At 48.6% G+C, this 23055-nt stretch overlaps 2 protein-coding genes across 9 annotated transcripts; one reads left to right on the forward strand and one right to left on the reverse strand.

Moving 5' to 3' along the window:
* Positions 1-7796: 7796 nt before the first annotated feature.
* Positions 7797-9494, forward strand: HPDL (4-hydroxyphenylpyruvate dioxygenase like). The gene has a single exon (XM_002750750.6). The coding sequence runs from the start codon at positions 8114-8116 to the stop codon at positions 9227-9229; it is 1116 nt and encodes a 371-aa protein (XP_002750796.3). The 5' UTR covers positions 7797-8113; the 3' UTR covers positions 9230-9494.
* Positions 9495-10172: 678 nt separating this feature from the next.
* On the reverse strand, positions 10173-23025 carry MUTYH (mutY DNA glycosylase). Of its 8 annotated transcripts, none has more exons than XM_009001123.4 (16): positions 22870-23025; positions 16740-16860; positions 15754-15902; positions 15627-15666; positions 15440-15513; positions 15261-15302; positions 15107-15178; positions 14919-15032; positions 14736-14833; positions 14511-14655; positions 14368-14431; positions 14003-14194; positions 13769-13905; positions 13531-13683; positions 11430-11471; positions 10173-10364 (listed from the first exon to the last, which is right to left on the reverse strand). In XM_009001123.4, exons 2-16 carry the CDS (start codon positions 16852-16854, stop codon positions 10233-10235), a joined length of 1569 nt encoding a protein of 522 aa, XP_008999371.3. In that variant the 5' UTR covers positions 16855-16860; positions 22870-23025; the 3' UTR covers positions 10173-10232. The 8 variants fall into 8 exon arrangements, with proteins under 8 accessions (XP_008999371.3, XP_008999370.3, XP_054115264.1 ...); XM_009001122.4 differs by having other exon boundaries at positions 15754-15905; XM_054259289.2 differs by lacking the exon at positions 22870-23025 and adding an exon at positions 17395-17516 and having other exon boundaries at positions 15754-15905.
* Positions 23026-23055: the final 30 nt, after the last annotated feature.

Raw genomic sequence — 23055 nt, forward strand, 5'->3', positions numbered from 1 at the left:
AGCTCTGCCAAATACTGTAAGGTGTCAAAATTTGGCATACAGGCTACAAAACTATAACTCAGCCCAAATAGAATAATCTCCACTTATGTAACTTTTTAATAAATGAAACATTAATATTAGTTTAATAAAGATAGCTACATCTTGAACTGTTTAGTGAAATACCGTAACTTCTAGTCTTGTGGCCTTAGGCGGTCTAGTCAACAAACATTAAGGAAGTTTGTTTTGGGAAAGGACTGGTATCATCTTTGATGTTAAAGAAAAGAAAATTTATATAAAAGAATTTTATATGGTAAATTCTTGTTTTAAAGTAAATTAACTGGTTGTTTAAAGAGAGGGATGTTTACAACAAGTCAGAAAATCGAGGCATGTCAGAAACTGTGTAAATTGTGAAAAAAATTTATAAAAGGGAATTTATACAAGAAATGTCGAATTTAAAAGTGTTTAGGAGGCTGGGCACGGTGGCTCTGGCCTATAATCCCAGCACTTTGGGAGGCCGAGGCGGGTGGATCAAGAGGTCAACAGATCGAGACCATCCTGGTCAACATGGTGAAACCCCGTCTCTACTCAAAATACAAAAATTAGCTGGGCATGGTGGTGCATGCCTGTAGTCCCAGCTACTCAGGAGGCTGAGGCAGGAGAATTGCTTGAACCCAGGAGGCGGAGGTTGCGGTGAGCCGAGATCGCGCCGAGCCGAGATCGCGCCATTGCACTCCAGGCTGGGTAACAAAAGTGAAACTCCATCTCAAAAAATAAATAAATAAATAAAATAAAAGTGATTAGGCCTGCTGAATGCTTTATAAAATGCCACTATAACTCTTAGCTGTACAGCTTGCCTGCTTTGCAGCTAGGTAAGACCTAGGACATGGAGTTAATGCTGGAATCAGCCAGACCTTATCTGCACTTCCGTCTAGGTCCCAGGCTCTGCACCTAGCACATAGCAAAGATCCCAAACTAACCAACAAAAGTAAAGGTTGCTAAAAGGTGACAGTGTAACAAATAAAATTCCTTAAGACTACTGAAAAAACAGTTTGCATACACTTTCAGTAAAAAGATTATAAGGAGGCATGAGAATATGGATTTTTATTTAGATTAAAAGGTTAAATAATTGTTTTGAAGGTTTAAGCAAGTATTGAAATGTTAATTGTAAAGGAAATTCTGAGTGTAAACATATTGTCTAAAGTTGAAGGTGTGTCATCCAGTTTTTCTGTAAATGGGCATTAAAATAAAAGCACAATGGGTTTCTCTTAAACCACTGATCTTCTGCTCTTTAACAAAAATTATAAAGGGTTAAAAGGGTCTTTAACAATCTTACCTTATGGTCAAACATTTAAATTGGGTAAATGTGTCTACAAAGTGTTATTAAAATTGAGTTTAACATCAATGGCATGCTAATATAAAGACAAAATTTGGCTTATTTGGTGTAAAATCATACAGAAAACATTGTCAAATATAAAGTGGTGTTTTTAGGGCTATATTGGTATAAATATATTATTGGTATGTGTTCCAAAGTTATAGGAAACTCCTATAATTCTGATACATCTTAGTGTGCATTATCAGTAATAATTATAGTTGTTAAAATTATTGTGTGCCACAAAGGTAACAGATATCCTTGTCAATTGTAACTTTATGTCTACCCTAAAACTTTTTGTCATACATAAGCAATTGTTTTATTTTTGGTTCTCTAGAGACTGAAGTCATAACAGATATTCTTGTCAATTGTGACTTTAACTATGGCTACCTTAAAACTTTTTGTCAGGCTGGATGTGGTGGCTCACGCCTGTAATCCCAGCACTTTGGGAGGCCAAGGTGGGTGGATCACCTGAGGTCGGGAGTTCAAGACCGGCCTGACCAACATGGTGAAAACCCATCACTACTAAAAATACAAAATTAGCTGGGTGTGGTGACACATGCCTGTAATCCCAGCTATTCAGGAGGCTGAGGCAGGAGAATTGCTTGAACCTGGGAGGAGGAGATTGTGGGGTGAGCAGAGATCGAGCCATTGCACTCCAGGCTGGTAAATTTTTCTCCTCTCACCAACTCATAGGTATTTAATGATACAAGCAGGAACCTCCATCTCAAAAAAAAAACAACGTTTTGTCGTTCATAAATAATTGTTTTGGTCCTCTTTAGAAGGTGATTTTATAATCAGCTATAAAGCTCTAACAGGTGCTCTTGAATGCAGGTTTCTGATAACTTTGGAGATTGTGGCATCAAAGTAGAGGAAAACGTTCAGGACTCTTGAAAAACTAAAATGTCCATTAAGGCAGGGCACAGTGGCTCACACTTGTAATCCCAGCACTTTGGGAGGCTGAGGCGGGTGGATTGCCTGAGGTCAGGAATTTGAGACCAGCCTGGGCAACATGTTGAAACCTCATCTGTACTAAAAATACAAAAAAATTAGCTGGGCGTGGTGGTGTGAGCCTGTGGTCCCAGGTAGTTGGGAGGCTGAGGCACGAGACTCACTAGAACCCGGGAAGTGGAAGTTGGAGTGAGCCAAGATCATGCCATTGCACCCCAGCCTGGGCAACAGACCGAGACTCTGTTTCAAAATAAAATAAAATGTTTATTAATATCAAGCAGGACAGAGATTAATTGCATGAACTAAACTAATAGGTGACTGGAGTGATCTTTTTAACGTTTTGCTTAAAATATTGCTAATACTTTGATTTTCAAAGTCTAAGAAACTTTTCTTTTGAGCTCTTGACAGCTTTTGACAATTTAGTATACTTCCATGAACAAATTTTGGAGCATACTTTTTTCTCTCTACCTGATTTTCTCCAGAATTCGGAAACTATCTATGAGTATTCTTAAGTTATGGCAATGTAGTTATTTGCATAAATGCAATAAGTATCTGTTTTCTTTTGTAACAGGACACAATTGGAGAAACTGGTTATTTTACCAAGGCTTTGACTGGAATGGTGTGCTTTCCTTTAAGGAATCGAACTTGACTTATGAAGCCAACAAAGCCCTTGGAAAACTGGCCTCATATTTTGTGTGCACAGTCCCTATACAGGGCTTCTGATCTGTGGTAAGTAAAGAATGTCACTTTCTAGCAGGCCGGGAGCCCCAGGTTATTTAGGAAACTCAAGAGGAGTTTTGATGGGTTTGTACCATTAAACACCTATGGGTTGGTGAATTTTTCTCCTCTCACCAACTCATAGGTATTTAATGGTACAAATCCATTGCTGGGCTTGGCTTTAAAAAGATTTTATCTCAGATTCCTTCTGTGCAACAAAGTTCCATCAAAGTCAATTTAAAAGGTCTATGTGGGCCGGGCACGGTGGCTCAGCCTGTAATCCCAGCATTTTGGGAGGCCAAGGTGGGTGAATCACAAGGTCAGGAGATTGAGACCATCCTGGCCGACATGGTGAAACCTGTCTCTACTAAAATACAGAAATTAGCTAGGTGTGGTAGCACATGCCTGTAATCCCAACTACTTGGGAGGCTGAGACAAGAGCCTACTGAACCCAGTAGGCGTAGGTTGCAGTGAACGGAGATTGTGCTACAGAGTAAGACTATGGGTGACAGAGTAAGACTCTCTCTCAAAATAAAAAAAGGATGAGGGGCGGTGTGTTCTTTTTTTTTGAGATAGAATCTCATTCTGTCAATGGCGTGGTCTTGGCTTACTGCAAGCTGTGCCTCCCAGGTTCAAGCAATTCTCCTGCCTCAGCTTCCTAAATCACTGGGCTACAGAAGCATGCCACCACCGCAGCTAATTTTTGATAGATACGGGGTTTCACTATATTGGCCAGGCTGGTCTTGAACTCCTGACCTCAGAAGAGCCACCTCCCCCTCGGCCTCCCAAGGCGTGAGCCACCATGCCTGGCCTTTGCACCACCACCCACACCTGTGCATGCGCCACCATGCCTGGCCTTTGCACCACCACCCACACCTGTGCATGCGCCACCATGCCTGGCTAGTTTTGTATTTTTTTTTTAGTAGAGATTGGGTTTCACCGTGTTGATCAGACTGGTCTTGAACACCTGACCTTAAGTGATCCACCTGCCTTGGCCTCCCAAAGTGCTGGGATTACAGGAGTGAGCCACTGCATCTGGCCACCCCTCCTCCTTTTTATCACTATAGGGTCTGGATTGACAGAGCAGGAGCATTGCCATCTTGGATAAGCACTGCCATTTTAAGTTTCGCCTTGATCAAAAACTGCCTAAATCCAAAGGGCATCAGCCTAATGGCTAAGGTCAGCATGACCATAAACCAGAAACAACGTCTCTGACCAGAAACATATCGAACCCCTTCCCAACCAGAGACATGCCAGCCCCAAGATAACCTCCCGTTCGACCAGACATTCCAGCCCTGCCATAAACTTCTCCCCAACACAGAAACACTCTAAGCTCTCTCACCAATAAATACTCTTAGTTCGTAAGAGAGAGCACTCCTGACGGAAATCAGCCAGAAGCCCCTCACAGGTTCATTCTCCAAAATAAACCTGTCTTTGACTATTGAGTCACTTTTCATGTTTCTTTCCTCTTTCTTTAACTTTTACAGTGACTTTGAATGGAATGGGAGGCAGATTGGCCCTAAGAAGTTCCCAGCTTGACTTTTCCTTTTAGCTTAGTGACTGGGGCCCCCAAGATTTATTTTCCTTTCTCACTACCCAGGACTCCTTGGGGAGAGGTGCTCATTGACTAGGCTGCCTAGCCTTTGGCCCATGCCAGTGAAGCCCCTGACCCCATCTTTCTAGCAGGCCACACAACACCTTCAGGGAGGTGCCACTGGCATTGTATCATGAGATAGAATAAAACAATAACTACAATAGCCAGGCATTGTGCACCTGTAGTCCCAAATTACTTGGGAGACTGAAGCGGAAGGATTACTTAAGCCCAGGAGTTGGAACCTGCAATGAGATTCCAGCCTGGGTGACAGACTGATTGTGCCACAGCCCTCCAGCCTAGGTGACAGGGTGAGATCCCATCTAAAAAACTTTTTAAAATAAATAAATATTAGAACATGTGGCAAAATAAAATTAAAACAACAACTACAATAGCAACAGCTACTATTAACTGAACACTTATTCCACCTCATTTAATCACAACTCTATCAAGTAGACACTATTATTCCCATTTGTACTGAGCAAACTAAACTCAGAGCAGTTAAGCAGCTTGCCCATACAGACAGTGAGTGTTGCAGGTGAAATTCAAACCCAGGTCCATTTGGCTTTTGGAACCCATGGCCTCCCATTCACTGGTCTGCAGAGTAGCACCAAGTACCTTTTACCACCCTGACCAGCTCCTGGGTACTGCCCTCCTGCCTGCAGGCCTGAACACCCAGCCAGGCCCTTGTTCCCCATGACATCCTTCTCCCTCTTGCCAGTGAAACTCAACAGATCATGCTGCCTGACAAAGGAATCTCTTGTGATGCCTTGGGCTGTGGCATTCATCCTAAATGCCTCCCTTATGGCATGCCCCTTGCTCCTCTAAGAGTTTGGCTCACATTCTTACTGAGTTTTGCTTATGCCTTTTGCCCTTCTTGGATGCTCTTCCCTAACCCTTCAAGGGCCACTCAGTTGAAGTTCCAGAAGACTCCAAATTTCCTCAATCCACTCATCTCACACAATTTTGGGTTCCAGAGCCAGAAATACCCCCTGCCAAAATCTCCTCTGACTCAATGCCAAGTCAGGAAGCTGCAAAGAGCAAGGAGAACCTGACTGAGTTCCAGTCCTTAGAGAATGGGGAAGGGGAAGAAGGACAGCTGGGCAGCTGTTCCTTTCAGATCCCAACCCATCAGGTTTTATTCCTCCAAATCTTGCTTGGGACAAGGGGTTAAATGATGTTGACAGAAGTGGGATTGAAGAAAGAGACAGGAGTGGCTTTGGGAGGCTGAGGTGAGAGGATTGCTTGAGCCCAGGAGTTTGAGACCAGCTTGGGGCAATATAGTGAGGTCCCATCTCTACAAAACAAAAATTATTATTATTTCATATTATTTTATTATTATTAATTTTTTTTGAGATGGAGTTTCGCTCTTGTTACCCAGGCTGGAGTGCAATGGTGCGATCTCGGCTCACCGAAACCTCTGCCTCCTGGGTTCAGGCAATTCTCCTGCCTCAGCCTCCCGAGTAGCTGGGATTACAGGTGTGCGCCACCATGCCCAGCTAATTTTTTGTATTTTTAGTAGAGACGGGGTTTCACCATGTTGACCAGGATGGTCTTGATCTCTTGACCTCATGATCCACCCACCTCGGCCTCCCAAAGTGCTGGGATTACAGGCTTGAGCCACCGCGCTCGGCCCATATTATTTTATTTTTTAAGACCGAGTCTCACTCCGTCGCCCAGGCGGGAGTGCAAAGGCATGGTCTCAGCTCACTGCAACCTCCACATCCCAGGTGTTAAAATGTGCGGGCTAAATGAAGAGAACCCCTCAAACAGGCTTTGTGTGGGCAACAAGACTCTTTATTCACCTGGGAGCAAGTGGGTTGAGGCCAAAAAGGGCATCAACGAAGAGTGGTGGGATAGGAGTTGGTTTCATTATTATTATTATTTTTTGAGACAGAGTCTCTCCCAGGCTGGAGTGCAATGGCACAATCTCGGCTCACTGCAACCTCCACCTCCCAGGTTCAAGTGATTCTCCTGCCTTAGCTTCCCGAGTAGCTGGGATTATAGGCACCTGCCACCATGCCCAGCTAATTTTTCGTATTTTTTTTTTTTTTTTTTTTTTTTTTTGGAGACAGAGTCTCGCTCCGTCGCCAGGCTGGAGAATTTTTCGTATTTTTAATAGAGACAGGTTTTCACTATGTTGGTCAGGCTGGTCCCGAACTCCTGACCTCAGGCCATCCTCCTGCCTCGGCCTCCCAAAGTGCTGGAATTACAGGCGAGAGCCATTGTGCCCAGCCAGGAGTTGGTTTTATAGGTTGTGGGGTGTTAGCGGAAAGTTACAAAAGTTAAGTTTAGGATAGTTCTTTGCAAGCTGGGAGGGAGTAGTAGGTTTGCAAGCTGGGAGGGGGTCCTCAGGTGTGGAGTCATGAGGTTACAAAGTCCAATGGCCTTATCAATTGGGGCAGGAATAAGGAACAACAGAGAATATTTTAAAGTTAAGTAGTCTCCGCAGGGGTTAATCGTTCTTCCTTCCAGCTACTTCAGGTTTTCTAATTCCGGAAAGCTCCAGAGGTGTACATGTGGTTCATGGGGGTCGCCATGCTTTCCACGGTGTGGTCAGACCTTACACCGGGTTCAAGCGATTCTTCTGCCTCAGCCTCCCTAGTAGCTGGAATTACCGGTGCCTGTCACCAAGCCCGGCAAATTTTTGTATTTTTATCAGAGACAGAGTTTCACCATGCTGGCCTGGCTGGTCTCGAACTTCTGACCCTGTGATCTGCCCACCTCGGCCTCCCGAAGTTTACACCTCCCTAGGATTACAGGTGTCAGCCACCGCGAAAGGCCAAAAAATTATTTTTCATTAGCTGGAGTGTGATGGCGTGGGCATGTGGTCCCAGCTATTTGTGTGCTGAGGCAGGAAAATTGCCTGAACCCAGGAGACCGAGGCTGCAGTGAGTGTGATTGTGCCACTGGGTGACAGAGTGAGACCCTGTCCCAAAACATGTGGAGAGAGAATTCCAAATCCTCTCTGAACCCGGGCTGAGTCCCTTCGCTGTGAGGTTGGGGAGATGAGTGGGAGCCCAGCGTCTGGCGCCGAGTGATGGCAGCCATTGTGAGTTCCTGGGCTGGGGAAAGGAGGCTCAGTGCCCAAGGACGTGACAGGATCTGAGGCCCTGGGAAGGAGCAGCGCGGCGACCCCGCAGTATCCTAGGCGACAGGGTGTGGGCGAGAGGGTGGGGAGTCAAAGGCGGAGTCTCGGGCTCCGGTCTCTTTCTCCGGCTCGGCTGGTCCACCAGCTCCGCGTGGTTCTCACAACCCGCAGCTCAGCTCAGTGAGACCCGGTGGTCCCGAGGCTGCTCCTGGCTGGGGTGGCGCTGCAGGGAGAACCGCGAGCTCTCAGGGGTCGGCTGGTGACTTCTTTCCGGAAGAAAGTGAGGAACGTGCTCTGCGGGAAAAACTGGACTCCGCAAAATTCCAAGGATCAGCCCAGGACTGAGAGCCCCGAAGTCCCCAGCCACAAGTGAGCGGTCCCAAAAGGACAAATCCAGGTCGCCATCCGGAGCGCCATGGCCGCGCCCGCCCTTCGTTTGTGCCATATCACCTTCCACGTGCCCGCGGGGCAGCCCCTCGCCCGAGACCTGCAGCGTCTCTTCAGCTTCCAGCCCCTGGCTTTGCGGGAGGCCGACGGCTGGCGTCAGCAGGCTCTGCGCAGCGGCGACGCGGTCTTTTTGGTGAACGAGGGTGCGGGGCCAGGAGAGCCACTGTACGGCCTGGACCCGCGTCATGCTGTGCCCAGCGCCACGAACCTGTGCTTCGACGTGGCGGACGCCAGCGCCGCAGCCCGGGAGCTGGCAGCGCTGGGCTGCAGCGTGCCCGTTCCTCCGGTTCGCGTGCGGGACGCGCAGGGTGCCGCCACCTACGCAGTGGTCAACTCACCCGCCGGCAACCTCAGTCTGACCTTGTTGGAGCGCGCCGGCTACCGCGGACCCTTCCTGCCCGGCTTCAGGCCCGTTCTCTCTGCGTCTGGCCCCGGGTGGGTCAGCCACGTGGACCACCTGACCTTGGCCTGCACCCCCGGCAGCTCTCCCACACTTCTGCGCTGGTTCCATGACTGCCTGGGCTTTTGCCACTTGCCACTGAGCCCAGGTGAGGATCCCGAGTTGGGCCTCGAAATAGCAGCAGGGTTTGGGCTCGGGGGACTGAGGCTCACAGCCCTGCAGGCCCAGGCGGGCAGCGTTGTCCCTACTCTCGTGCTGGCTGAGCCCCTGCCAAGGGCCACGGCAGGACAGGACCAGGTGGAGCAGTTCCTGGCTCGGCACAAGGGGCCAGGGCTTCAGCACGTGGGGTTGTATACGCCTAACATCTTGGAGGCCACTGAAGGGGTGGCAACTGCTGGAGGCCAGTTCCTGACTCCCCCTGGCACATACTACCAGCAGCCAGGAAAGGAAAGGCAGATCCGAGCTGCAGGGCACCAGCCTCATCTACTTGCCCGGCAGGGGATCCTGCTAGATGGTGATAAAGGCAAGTTTCTGCTTCAGGTCTTCACCAAGTCCCTTTTTACTGAGGACACTTTCTTTCTGGAGCTGATTCAGAGGCAGGGAGCCACTGGCTTTGGTCAGGGCAACATCAGAGCCCTGTGGCAGTCTGTACAGGAGCAAGCTGCCTGGAGCCAGGAAGCCTAAGGAGGCCCAAAGCTGGCTGCAGCCAGCTGTCCTGCGCTCTGGGGAAGTCAACACAGAACTTAACATCCACAGGAGGCCCAACTAGTGAAAAGCTCTGCCTCCCGAGGACACGTATGACTTCCATCTCATCAGTACCTGCCAGAAGCTGTGTCTCTCACTGGGCTCCAAAGAGGTGGGACTTTTAAAAACTAAAACATTTTTATATACAGTCTATAATAAATATGCAAGATACAAAGAACAATAAAATAATTACACAACTAGAAAACAGAACAAAGTATTGGTTAATACTTTGGAATTCTCCTTGTGTCCCATTGATTCTATTTCCTCCCACCCACTCCTCAAATCCTGTCATTATTAGCCATTTGCTTTTCTGTATTGTTTCACTCTGTACATAACATAGCCCAAAATAAATGATTTCGTACTTGAGGTAGGAATTTAAAACAGAACAAACCTGTGCTTCCTCTCCCCCTAGGGAGCAACCACGGCAGATGGAGAAGGTCTGGGTGAGAGTTGAGCCCAGCTACCTACTCCAGGGTGATGCCACCGCTCCAATCAGAGCTGACCTGAGACCTAGACAGAGGGTGTTGGGTGTCAGCCAGTGGCAGGTGCTCCCTGCAGCTGCCTTGCCTTTCTCCTGGGGGATGGAGGACAGATCAGTCTGGACAGAACTCAGACCCATCCCATCTGCCCAGGGCTGGCTGGGAGTTCAGCCAGAGGAATTCAGGACCAAGCACAACGTCATGGGTCCCTCCCTCAGATGTGAGGAGTGAGGGGACTAGGGAGAGGGTGGAAGGCTCCAAAATAGCTACAAAAGGGCAGGCACGGTGGCTCATGCCTGTAATACAAACACTTTAGGAGGTTGAAGTGGGAGAATCACTTGAGTTCAAAACTGGCCTGGGAAACATATCAAGACCCACATCTCAAAAATAAAACACAAAATAACTACAAAAATAAGCACTTTATTAACAACAGGATTCTCAGGGAATGGGGGCTTTCAGAGGTGTCACTGGGCTGCACTGTTGAGGCTGGGTGCATCAGTGGAGATGTGAGGCCGAAAGAAATCATCCAGGACTTGCTGGCCCATGCTGGGCTTTTTCCGACTGGATGGAGAGGACACCTGGGACCTTTTGGAACCCTGTGAAAAAAATAGAAGGAGGGAGGCCTTGTAGTAGTTGGGGAGCAAACAATCCTCTCTTTGCCCTCCTTCCCTTTCCCTGATTCTACAGATAGCTCAGGCTTAGCCTGGAATGCTGTAGAGCTTTCATCCTCCCTCAATTATCTGTCCCAGCAATCAGCTCTCCAAAAGGTTGCCTGAGGGAATCGAATTGTCCTAAAAATGCAAATCTCAGTCCTCTCTCCTCCATCTAAAATGGGTCAGCGGCCTAGGGCTCACACCCTGACTAACCCAGCAGGCCCTGCTGACCTTTCCAGCTAAAGCAACTGCTCACAGCTTCTGAAGCACTACTGCAGCTTGCACTGGGCCCCACCTTTGCTCACACACTACTCTTGGGACCCGAAAGAACATTGCTACGGCTGATTCCCCTCCCAAACCCGAAGAAATGATTTATTTCTAGGACCCAGATTACCAGCTGCTTCCTCCAAACAGCCTTTCCTGATCCTTGCTTCTCAGATAGAACTGATGGCTCCCATGGATGGGTGAGGTGGCTCACGCCTGTAATCCCAGCACTTTGGGAGGCAGAGGCGAGCGGGTCACTTGAGGTCAGGAGTTCGAGACCAGTCTAGCTAACTAACATGGTGAAACCCTGTCTCTACTAAAAATACAAAAATTAGCCAGGCGTGGTGGCAGGCACCTGTAATCCCAGCTACTCAGGAGACTGAATTAAGAGAATCACTCGAATCCAGGAGGCAGAGGTTGCAGTGAGCCAAGATCAGGCCACTGCACTCCAGCTTGGGCGACAGAGTGAGACTCCATCTCAAAAAAAAAGGACTGATCGCTCCCCAGTTCATATCCCACAAAACCCAGCATGCCACACCTGTGACACTGGATTGTCCTTATCAATTTGTTCCTTTCCCTCTACCCTGCACCCCCTACTGCAAGGTCTCCAGGTCAAGACCTAGTCCTCTCTCCAGTGAAGCCTGGAGTGGAAAATGTTCATCCAAACATACATCAATTAACCGACTAAAAACCCATGGACTCAGGCCTGGGGAAACATGGCTGAGAGGGGGCTAAGAGACTTACCCTGCAGGTCCCTGGCTGTTGGCCCTCATACACACGGAAAACCTAGTCAAGAAGACAGGGAAGACAGAGCTGGCACTTTTCCCAAAAGAGCCAAACTGGTGTTCTGCCCTTAACTTCATGTCCCAGTACTTTTTTTTGGCCAGGCATGGTGGCTCATGCCTGTAATCTCAGATCACTTGAGGCCAGGAGTTCAAGACCAGCCTGGTAAACGTGGTAAAACCCCATTTCCAAAACTATAAAAAAATCAGGGCTGGGCGTGGTGGCTCATGTCTGTAATTCCAGCACTTTGGGAGGCTGAGGCAGGTGGATCACTTGAGGTCAAGAGTTCAAGACCAGCCTGGCCAACATGGTGAAACCTCATCTCTACCATAAATGAAAAAAAAAAAAAAAAAAAAGCCAGGTGTGGTGGTGTAGAGAGATCCCATAAGTGCCAAGGCAGAAGCAAAAGGCCTCAGCCTATTTCCATATAAATAATGAAGAAGAAAGTAACTAGAAATATAACTGTAGTAGTTACTAGTTATTCATATGTGATCTTAGTTATTCATAGGTGATCTTAATTCTTTTACTAATGCCTCTCAGGTCGGAAGTGTGAACCTGGGGTGACATTGTGAAATGAATGACACTAAGGCACGATGCTTTGCAGCTGTGCAGCAGTGCCAGCACTGGGAAAGTGCCCGCTGTTTAGCCAGCTAGGGAAGGAGACGTCCAAAGTGGCCGAGACATCTCCTTCCTGGGGAAGTTAGGAGAAAATTCCACTTCTCCAAGCTCTTGTGGCGAGGCCTGATGGCTGTCAGGTAAACTCGCAGACATCTGGGGGCTTAACTGTCTCTATGTGATGTTGTGCTTCAGTGGTCACGTTCCATGTCTACTCGCATGTTCCACTTCTGCACCTGGTTCCTTTTTTCTTAGAAAAGATAATCAGTAATAGTAATAGTAATATAAATCTTAATGTTTTAGTTCTTTCTTGGTAAGTATGGAAAAGGTGCTGATGCATTATGCTCCTTACCTCACTTCAGGTGCCAGAAATTCCTGACCCCTACCTGAATGACACATAATGTACTTGACCCTATCACTGCCACATCCTATCTACCCTGCCCCTCAGTCTCCAACCACCAAGACCATGCCCTACCTACCCTGCCCTCAGATTTGCAACTCAATAAAAGTGAGAGTGTCCTGGCATTCGGGGCCACTGCTGGTCTCCACGATTTGAGTAGCAGTGGATCCCTGGGCCCAAACTCTCTTTTCTCTATCTCTGTGTCTGTGTCTTTTATTTCTAGAATTTCTCATCTCTGCACCACCCAGGAGAGGCTCACAGAACCCTGTGGGACTGGACCCTACATCTGGCGCCCAACGTGGCAGTTGACCCTAGAGTGGTGCACGCTTTGAGGCAGGAGAATCATTTGAACTTGGGAATCAGGGTTTGTAGCAACCTGAGATCACACCACTGTACTCCAGACTTGGTGACAGAGAGAGACTCCGTCTCCCCCAGCAAAGAATAAAAATAAAAGTTAAAAAACAAAAAATCAGCCAGGCATGATGGCACATACCTGTAATCCCAGCTACTTGGGAGGCTGAGGCAAGAGAATCACTTGAACCTGGGAGGCAAGGTTGCAGTGAGCCAATATTGTGCCATCGCACTCCAACCTGGGCAACACAGTGAGACTCTGTCTCAAAAAAAGAAAATAAAAAGCGTGTTTTTTTTTTTTTTGGCCGGGTGCAGTGCTTCACGCCTGTAATCCCAGCACTTTGGGAGGATGAGGTGGGTGGATCACTTGAGGCCAGGAGTTTGAGACCAGCCTGGCCAACATGGTAAAACCCCCATCTCTACAAAAAGTACAAAACAGCTGGGTATGGTTATGGTGGTGCACACCTGTAATCCCAGCTACTCAGGAGGTTGAAGCACAAAAATCACTTGAACCTAGTAGGCAAAGGTTGCAGTAAGCCAAGATCGCACCACTATACTCCAGCCTGGGCAACAGAGTGAGTCTCCATCTCAAACAATAAAATCAAACATGCTTTTTCCCCTGTTTACACAGTAATATGTTCATATAGAACATGTAGGAAACACAAAGAAATACAACAAAGACAACAAAGGTCATGCCTTTTTCACGGCAGTGGAGACAGCTGCAGTGTGAAATTCCTCCCGGGTCAGCCAGCGAGCGCCTGGTGGTGCAGTGGTCACTGGGGTCTGCCCTTCCAGGGCAAGACCATATACTTGATATGTCAGCTTGATGTGAGAGAAGACATGGACAACCTGGAGGAAGGGCCAAGGGGTTCAAATAGGCCTGTGGATATAGCCTCAAAAGCCAACATCGCTGGCCCTCCCGCTGCTCACTTACCTCCCCGAGGTGCCGGAGGTGTGTGTCTGGGAGGGGCCCAGCCCAACGCTGGAGTTCCTGCAGCAGGGCCTTGCGCTGAAGCGGCTCTGAGGGCTCCCAGGTCACAGACGGGAACTCCCACAGTCCTGCCAGCAGACCTGAGAGGGAGGGCAGGCAGGCAGGGGTCAGCTGCCAATTCCTTCCATTCTCCCTTGTTACTCATGCCACTGCCCTCCATGCACAGTATCCAGCTACCTGAGTTGGGCCTTTGCACCAGCAGAATTCGGGCACCCCCAAGGGCCCTGGGCTGTTCCAGAACACAGGTGGCAGAGCTCTCCTCCCTGGAGGGCTTACGGCTGGCCTTTCTGGGGAAGTTGACCACTCCCAGGGTCTGGTCCCAGGGCTCCGAGGGTGGCAGGCACAGCTGGCACTGTCCAGTGCTGGGAGCTGGGAATGGAGATCCCTGAGCCCTACTCAGGCCAAGACAGCTCAGGTGCCAAGCCTAGAGAGCAGGCTTTGGCCGGGTTCTGCAGACTCTTACTAAGGTTAGAGGAGGAACTGGAATGAGGCTTCTGACAGGGCCAGGAAGGGCTGGGGAGAGGGCTAGGTTTGGTGCTCACCACACTCCTCTATGTCAGGACTGCCCAACAGGCTCTGTGAGGCTAAGGGCTGTTCCTGCTTCACCTGAGAGGCACAGGGTTGGGTGTCATGGGGCAGAGTCACTCCTTAGGACTCCTCACTGCCCCTTCCCAATTAGGCTTACTCTCTGGCGTGCCCGGCACAGGCTCTGCACAGGGCACTGGCTGCACAGTGGGCGCTGCGGAGTACACACTGTGGCCCCTAGCTCCATGGCTGCTTGGTTGAAATCTCCTGGCCGGGCTGGGTCCACTAGCTGCTGGGCTAGACTCCTAAAAGAAGGGAACACTGCTATGAGCCAAAGCTCCTTTGGAAACACCCCTGAAGCACCCTTGTCACCCTGACATCCTACCAGAGCTGCTGGGAGACAAGTTTGCTGCTAGGATCAGCACCAATGGCCCGGACACGGCACAGCACCCGTGCTACGTTGCCATCTACCACACTGGTTGCCTGGCAAAGAGGAGCCAAAGAGTCAGCCTGGGCTGGGAGGAAGGAGGCTGAGCATATACAAAATGGGGGTGGACTGTGGGCTTACCTGGCCAAAGGCAATAGAGGCAATGGCCCCAGCTGTGTAGCGCCCCACACCAGGCAGGAGCTGCTGCAGGGTCTCTGCTGTACGTGGCATGTGGCCCCCTAGCTTCTCTACTACCTGATTGGAGTGCAAGACTCAAGCTTATGAGATACCAAGACTCCTAGGTTCCCACCCTCCTGCCATCCCCTTACCTTCCGAGCTCCCTCTTGCAGCCGCCGGCCTCGAGAATAGTAGCCCAGGCCGGCCCAGAGCTGATTCACCTCCTGTGGGTGGGATCAGAGGTCAGAGAGATCACTGTCAGCCCCTCCATTGTTCCTATTCCCTCTACCCTTGGGTAGCTCTCACCTCCAGGGAAGCACTGGCCAGATCCTGCAGTGTAGGCCACTTCTACAGCCACAGGCAGGCAGAAAGAGACAAGGTCAAGGGTGAGGGTGGTAGAGGAAGCCTTCTCTACACCTACCCCAAAGTAGAGGCTCTCATCTGGGGTCTGACCCATGACCCTCCCCTTCCTCCCCTGGAGTCACCTGCATCCATCTGGTATAGTAGTTGATCACCGTGGCAACCTGGGTCTGCTGCAGCATGACCTCTGAGACCCACACTGGGGGAAAGGAGTTGGCATGAGGACACTGCTGACCTGCCCTATCCTGGCCCACAGCCTCCAGACCCAAGGTCCTTGATGCAAAGTGCCCTGCTCTCAGGAGATGTACTGACCAGCATATGCCCGCCTGTCCAGGTCCACCTCATCTTCTGCCTGTCAATGTAACCCCAGATGAGGAGTTAGGGTGGAGGGGGATGGATACCTGTCTCCACCCACTGTCCCTGTTCCTCGCCTGCCTACCTGTCGCCTCCACGGTAGGTCCCGCTTCTTTTGGTCATACCAGCTTAGCAGACTTCCTCGGAAGGCTGTGACTTCAGCTATGTCTCTGAATAGATGGTATGGGGAGACAGAGGCCTGCAATACCACCTCTTCCAGCTGTCTGGCCAGGCCTGCTGGAGCCCCAGGACACTCAGAAATCATCCCTGCACAAGCTGTGCACCGGGGTCTTGGGACACAGCAGCCTGTGACAGTATGCTCCCACTTAGGGCTTCCTCCAACCAATCCCCTTAGGCTTTGGAGCTGGAGTCAGACCAGAGTTCTGTAATTGCATGTAACTGTGGCTAAGTTTCTGGCCTTAATTTTCTCAGGGTGGTACTATTGGCTTCTTTGTTTCTGAGCTGTAATGAAAACCTAAGAGTTTAGCCAGCTATAATTTATACCTGTGCAGGGCTTTCTTATTTACAAAACATTTTCAGGCTCATAAACTCATTTGGTCCCATGAAAGCCACATGAAGGAAGAAATGCTGAACTACTGCTCCATTTGACTGGTAAGAAAGCAGCCATTCAGAGCAATTATCCTAATGTCACACAGCAATATAGTCAGAATTATACCCTTAGTGAGTCTCTCTTTTTCTTTTTTTTGAGACAGAGTCTGGCTCTGTTGCCCAGGCTGGAGTGCAGTGGCACTATCTCCACTCAGTACAACGTCTGCCTTCCAGGGTCAAGCAATCAGCCTACCTCAGCCTCTAGAGTAGCTGCGACTACATGATGCTCACCACCACATAAGCATAGAGATGGGGTTTCACCATATTATTGAGGCTGGTCTCAAACTCCTGGGCTCAAGGGATCCACCCACTTTGGCCTCCCAAAGTGCTGGGATTACAGGTGTGAGCTATTACACCTGGCCCTTAGTAAGTCTCTTAATGACACTTATCACAATCCCTTCCCAGCCTGTATCTGCCCCCTTTCATGGCTGATGAGCCTTGGACCACAACTGAGTTCCTTACCATTAGGGGTAGAAGCCTTGGCCTGACTGCTGCTCTTAGCATGTTTCTGCCTCTGTTCCTGGCTGGCTGCCTGCTTCCTGTGACCACTTCCCACGGCTGCTCGTGGTTTCCTCATGATGACCTGAAACAAAGACCCAGCCAAAGCAGTCAGTCACAATGAGGCCGTAATTTGTGGCCTTCCAGGGGTGACAGTCACTTCCCTCCCTACACCATTCACATAGGGTCCAGCTTTTCTCAAGCACTCTCAAGATGCTCATGGGATTACCCTTGGCTGGCTGCAGCACTGAGATACAACTGGTAGAGCTGAGCAAGTGGCCTCAAGGGGGTTAGCGTTATAGCCCCGGAGACATGCAAAGATTGAGAGGCCAGGGCTGGGATGGATCCAGGACCAAAGCCTCCTGTTTGGGAGCATTTGTGTATCTCTGATGCTTATTGTAACTGTGTGTATGGATAGGGGTTGTTTAGGTGTGCCTGGGAGAACTGGGGTAGATGGTTTCTCTGCCTCTTAGAGATGTAGCATGGTTACACTGAAACAGCCTTTAGTAGTCATCTAGTCCAAAACCTGCATTCTTTTTTTTTTTTTTTTTTTTTTTGCTGAGATGGAATTTCACTCTTGTTGCCCAGGCTGGAGGGCAATGGCACAATCTTGGCTCACCACAACCTCTGCTTCCTGGGTTCAAGCGATTCTCCTACTTCAGCCTCCCGAGTAGCTGGGATAACAGGCACGTGCCACCACGCCTGGCTAATTCTGTATTTTTAGCAGAGTTGGGGTTTCTCCATGTTGGTCAGGCTGGTCTCAAACTCCCGACCTCAGGTGATCTCCTCACTTCTGCCTCCCAAAGTGCTGGGATTATAGGTGTGAGCCACCACGCCTGGCCCCCAAATCTGCATTCTATCCTAGAAGAAACCAAGGATCACAGGGACAAAAGATCTGCCTAAGAACAGATGGCAAATCAGTGGGAGAATAGAGATGAGCTATTTATATTCCTAATCTTTTCCTGATCTAGTAAACCATAGGTGGCTGACCATTAGGAATGAGAAAGTGTGCCTGGTTGATTTTCACTGCTCCCTGATTGTTCTTAAGGCTACCTTTTCTCTAACAGCTAAAAGGAGCTAATACTTTGTGAGTGCTCACTCTATATCAGACCTCATGAAGAGGTTTACCAGATGTCTCAATCTCCTGGTACATACTCCTCATGAAGTATGTACCAGTATCACCTCCATCTTAGTTATAAGGAAATTGAGGTTTATGGAAATTAGGCAACTTGTTCTTTCAAATCCACAACGTGTACTCTTACACTGTGATAAAATGCAGTCCCTGCTAAGCCCCTGTATCAACCCTCCCCACCCCCCACCCCCGCCAAACCTTTGATTTTACGGGATGTGCTCATTTGCATCAAAAGAGCTTGACTCCTCCTTCAGAGAAAAAAACCCTTCAAATCTACCTTCATTTGCACTGTCTCAACTTCCACCTCTTCAGGGTCCTGCTCCTCTAATCCCTTCTAACTGCTGGAGCTCAGAAACCAATACCCCAGGCTGGGTTTGGTGGCTGGCCTATAATCCCAACACTGCAGGAGGCCAAGGCAGGTGGATCACTTGAGGTCAGGAATTTGAGACCAGCCTGGCCAACATGGAGAAACCCCATCTCTACTAAAAATACAAAAAAATTAGCTGGATGTGCTCGCTTGAACCCAGGAGGCAGAGCTTGCAGGGAGCTGAGATCGTGCCACTGCACAGCCTGGGCAACAGAGACAGAGCAAGACTCTGTCTCAAAAAAAAGAAACCAATACCCAAAAATATGGCACTTTGACATGCTGAACTGAAGAAGCCTCAATCCTTCCACCCCACACAGACTCTCCCAAAGCCAGGATGAAGTTGTTGTCTGGAACTCTTTATCTGCCTAAAGTCCAAACCCACTAAAAAGAATACTTGTTTTGTCTTCCCTTCCTGCTAAGACTAACACGAAACCATACCTGAACAAACCCTTTTACGAGGTATCATCTACCTCTCATAATTATTCAAATTCCAAAGAGAACTATTTATAAATTAATCTCTGTCCCCATTCCATTCTCCCTAGTAATCCTTTATGGCCCTTCAACACAATCTCCTTAAACATACAGGGCTGGACATACTGGCTCAGACCTGTAATCCTAGTACTTTGGGAGGCCAAGGCAGGAAGATTGCTTGAGCCCAGGAGTTCGAGACTAGGCCTACAACATAGCAAGACCTCATCTCTACAAAACAAAAAACAGAATTTCTCTTCTACCCCTCCCATAATGTTTTGCCAGACAGTATATAAACTTCTGAACTCTGTAGGGGGATGGGTAATCACTTTGTGGTTCTTCCAGTGTGCATGTTAATACATTTGTATGCCTTTTCTCTAGCTAATCTGCCTTTTGAGTTGATTTTTCAGGAGATCTTCAGAGAGCAAGGGGGAAGTTCTTCCCTTGGCTTGTATACAGTCAAGTCCCACCCTCCTTCCCTTCATAGCCAAACATCCTTCACTAAATTTGCTTACTTCCATATTCATTCTACAATCCATTCTCCAAAGAGAAAGCAACCTTTTCTGGATCATGTCACTTCCTTCCTTATAACCTTCGATGGCTTCCCATTCTTTTTTTTTGAGACGGGGTCTCACTCTGTCACACAGGCTGGAGTTCAGTGGTGAAATCTTGGCTCACTGCAACCTCTGCTTCCCTGGCTCAAGAAATCCTCCCACCCCAATACCCCACCCCGACTCCAAGCAGCTGGGACCACAGGTGCACACTAGCTAATTTTTGTATTTTTGTTAGAGACAGTGTTTCACCATGTTGCCCAGGCTAGTCTCGACCTCCAGAACTAAAGCAGTCAGCCCACCTCGGCCTCCCAAAGTGCTGGAATTACAGGCATGAGCCACGGCGCCTGCAGGCGCCCCATTATATTCTTTTATTTTCTTTCTTTTCTCCCTCTCTCTTTTCTTCCTTCCTTTTTTCATTTTTCTTTCTTTTTTAAACACTCTAGGCCTTTACTGTGGGACAGTAAATTGTTGAGCAAGCTGGTTATGGTGGCTCAACACCATAATTCCACTATTCTGGAGGCTGAAGTGATGAACAGCTTGAGCCCAGAAGGTCAAGGCTGCAGTGAGTTATGATTATGCCACTGCACTCCATCCTGGGCTCAACAAGACCCTGTCTCTTAGAGAAAAAAAAACAGGACCAGGCGTGGTGGTTCACACCTATAATCCCAGCACGTTGGGAGGCCGAGGCAGGTGGATCATGAGGTCAAGAGATCGAGACCATCCTGGTTAACAAGGTGAAACACCGTCTCTATTAAAAATACAAAAATTAGCTGGGCATGGAGGTGCGTGCCTGTAGTCCCAGCTACTCGGGAGGCTAAGGCAGGAGAATTGCCTGAATCCAGGAGGCAGAGGTTGCAGTGAGCTGAGATCGCGCCATTGTACTCCAGCCTGGGTAACAACAGCGAAACTCCTTCTCAAAAAAAAAAAAAAAAAAAGAAAGAAAAAAAAAAAAAAGATTGAGGAAATATTTATGGAGTCCCTAATATGTCCCAAGCAGTTTTAGGCACTTGGCATACTTCAGTAAATAAAACACCAAAAGTTCCCGCCCTCAGGGAGCTTATATTCTAATGGGGACAGAAAAGGAATAATGAACATAAGTAAATTCCATAGGATGTTAGATGATAAATATTAGCATAAAAAGCAAAAATTAGAGCAAGTGGGGAAAAAGAGTGCCAAGGTGGGGTATAATGTTGCAATTTTAAAGACTGTGGTCAAGGTAGACCCAAAGCATTCTAAGTGATTGCAAAGGCCCCAAGGAGGGTGCCTGCTATGTCTGTGTTACAGTAAGTAGGTCAATGTGGTTAGAATGGAATGAGATGGCCGGGTGCGGTGGCTCACACCTGTAATCCTAGCACTTTGGGAGGCTGAGGTGGGTGGATCACCTGAGGTCAGGAGTTCAAGACCAGCCTGGCCATCATGGTGAAACCCCATCTTTATATTTAAAATAAATAAATAAAAAACCACTTGACCAGTTACAGATTTCTTTGTTCCTTCTCTACTCCCACTGCTTCACTTGACTAGCCTTAAAAAAATAAATAAATAAATAAATAAAATAAAAGGGAAAAAAAAGAATGGAATGAGATGGGGCTGAGTGGTAAAAGAGGTCAGAGAAGTACAGCAGATGGTGAGGGGAGGGGAGGGTCACAAATTATCTTTATAGGTCATTGGAGGGATTTGGCTGCCATACCCTTCTCTTAGAAGGCAGTACTCTTGTCCTCAGCTAGCATTTGTAACGTGTTTCAAAAAAAAAAATAAATAAATAAAATAAAAGAAGGCAGTACTCTTACAGCAGCCTTGTGGGCTGTATGATGATCCGGGCACTATCCACCTCATCCCCTCTCACTGTGCTCTAGCCAACTATGAATTTAGCTGCTTAAACACCTCAAGTGTGTCTGTCCACCTTGGGGCCTCACACAACCCATTTCCTCTGTTTGGACTCTTAGGCTTTACCTCACATCTAATGATTTTTCAGGTCTTGACTGAAATGTCCAAATCACATCCCCCCCTGCCCCCATCTTATCCTATCATGTACTTCTGCCTTGTAGCTCTTACATCCATGTAATTTCACATTACTTTGATTCTTTCCATCATTGTGTGCTTCCTGAACTTGACTGTAAAAAAACTACATGAGTGCAAGGACTGATTCTCTTCTGTTGACTGGTGTGTGTCCAGTCAGTGCCAGGTAAACTATACATAATAAATACTTGTTAAATGAATTAATGCGATGGGGGATAGTCAAAAGAGTTTCCCTTTTTAGGATGGGAGAAACCCAAACAGTTTTTTTTTAGAGACAGTGTGTCCCTCACTTTGCCGCTCTGCTGCCCAGGCTGGAGTGCAATGGCGAGATCATGGTTCACTGCAGCCTCGACCTTCTGGGCTCAAGCCATCCTCTTGCCTCAACCTCCCAGGTAGCTGGGACTACAGGCACGCACCACTATGACCAACTCATTTAAAAATTTTTTTTTGTAGAGAAAAGGTTTCACTCTGTTGCCCAAGCTAGTCTTTTTCTTTTTCTTCAGCCTCAGCCTCCCCCTCTCCCTCTCCCTCCTCCTCCTTCTCCTTCTTTTTTCATCTCACGGATTTATTCTTTGAGGCTAGTCTTGAGCTCCTGGGCTCAAGTGATCCTCCCAGCACGGCCTCCTAAAGTGATTACAGGCATGAGCCACTGTGCCTGGCCCAAGCAGTTCTGAATAATGATGAAATGGACTCAGTTGAGAGAAGCTGAAGATGAGCTATAAACAATGAGTAACCAAGGAGAGTTGGTGGATGGGAATCAGAGTGTTTGGGGATGGACTAGTCTCCAATAGGAACCTCTTTCAAGTTCAGTCACCCTCTAGGTCGACTAAACCACCTAGCTGCTTCACAATTTGTCCCTTCCTCGCCATCCATACTGCCAGCCTTAATTCAAGTTCACATTATCACTTAGATTACTTCTTTCCTTTTTTTTTTTTTTTTTGAGACAGTTTCGCTCTTGTTGCCCGGGCTGGAGTGCAATGGCTCGATCTCAGCTCACCGCAACCTCCACCTCCCAGGTGGAGAGCGATTCTCTTGCCTCAGCCTCCCAAGTAGCTGGGATTACAGGCATGTGTCACTATGCCCAGCTAATTTTGTATTTTTAGTAGAGGCGGGGTTTCTCCATGTTGGTTAGGCTTGTCTCAAACTCCTGACCTCAGGTGATCCGCCTGCCTCGGCTTCCCGAAGTGCTGTGATAACAGGCGTGAACTACCGCGCCCGGTCGACTGGATTATTTCAAAAGCTTCCCTACTAGTCGGTTGCCCTACCCCCTCCTCAGACTTCTCTAATGGCATACTCTTCGCCTCTTTCACTTTCTGGCGAGCACTGATCTCTCCATCCTTTCTCGGAATGTACCGGTGCCCAGAACACCCTCTTTCCCCCACACGACCCTCTCCTAGCCTAACTCCTGCGCGTGTTTTAAGCTCAACTCAGGCAGCGTCACCTTTTCTGGAAAGCCCAAACCCAGCCACCCCAACACACCCCACCCCCGACCCACGCTGATGAAGACAGCAGGACACCAAGGGCCCGCGTTTCCGCAACGAGTGCGGGTAAGCTTACCTCCCGCGCGCTCTAGCACGCCTGGTTTTCCGGCGCACTCCAGGGGGCGTGGTTCGAGTCCACCCCGGCGGCGAAGCGGCTGCACCGGCCAATAGGCAACTAGCGCGCGCCTGGCTGCTTCCCCGTGCAGGACACGGGAGGTCTGAACGGAAGTCCGACCCCTCGACGACCTGACGGCGAGACCCC

Source organism: Callithrix jacchus, chromosome 7 (genome assembly GCF_049354715.1).
Source record: "Callithrix jacchus isolate 240 chromosome 7, calJac240_pri, whole genome shotgun sequence".
Taxonomy (NCBI): domain Eukaryota; kingdom Metazoa; phylum Chordata; class Mammalia; order Primates; family Cebidae; genus Callithrix; species Callithrix jacchus.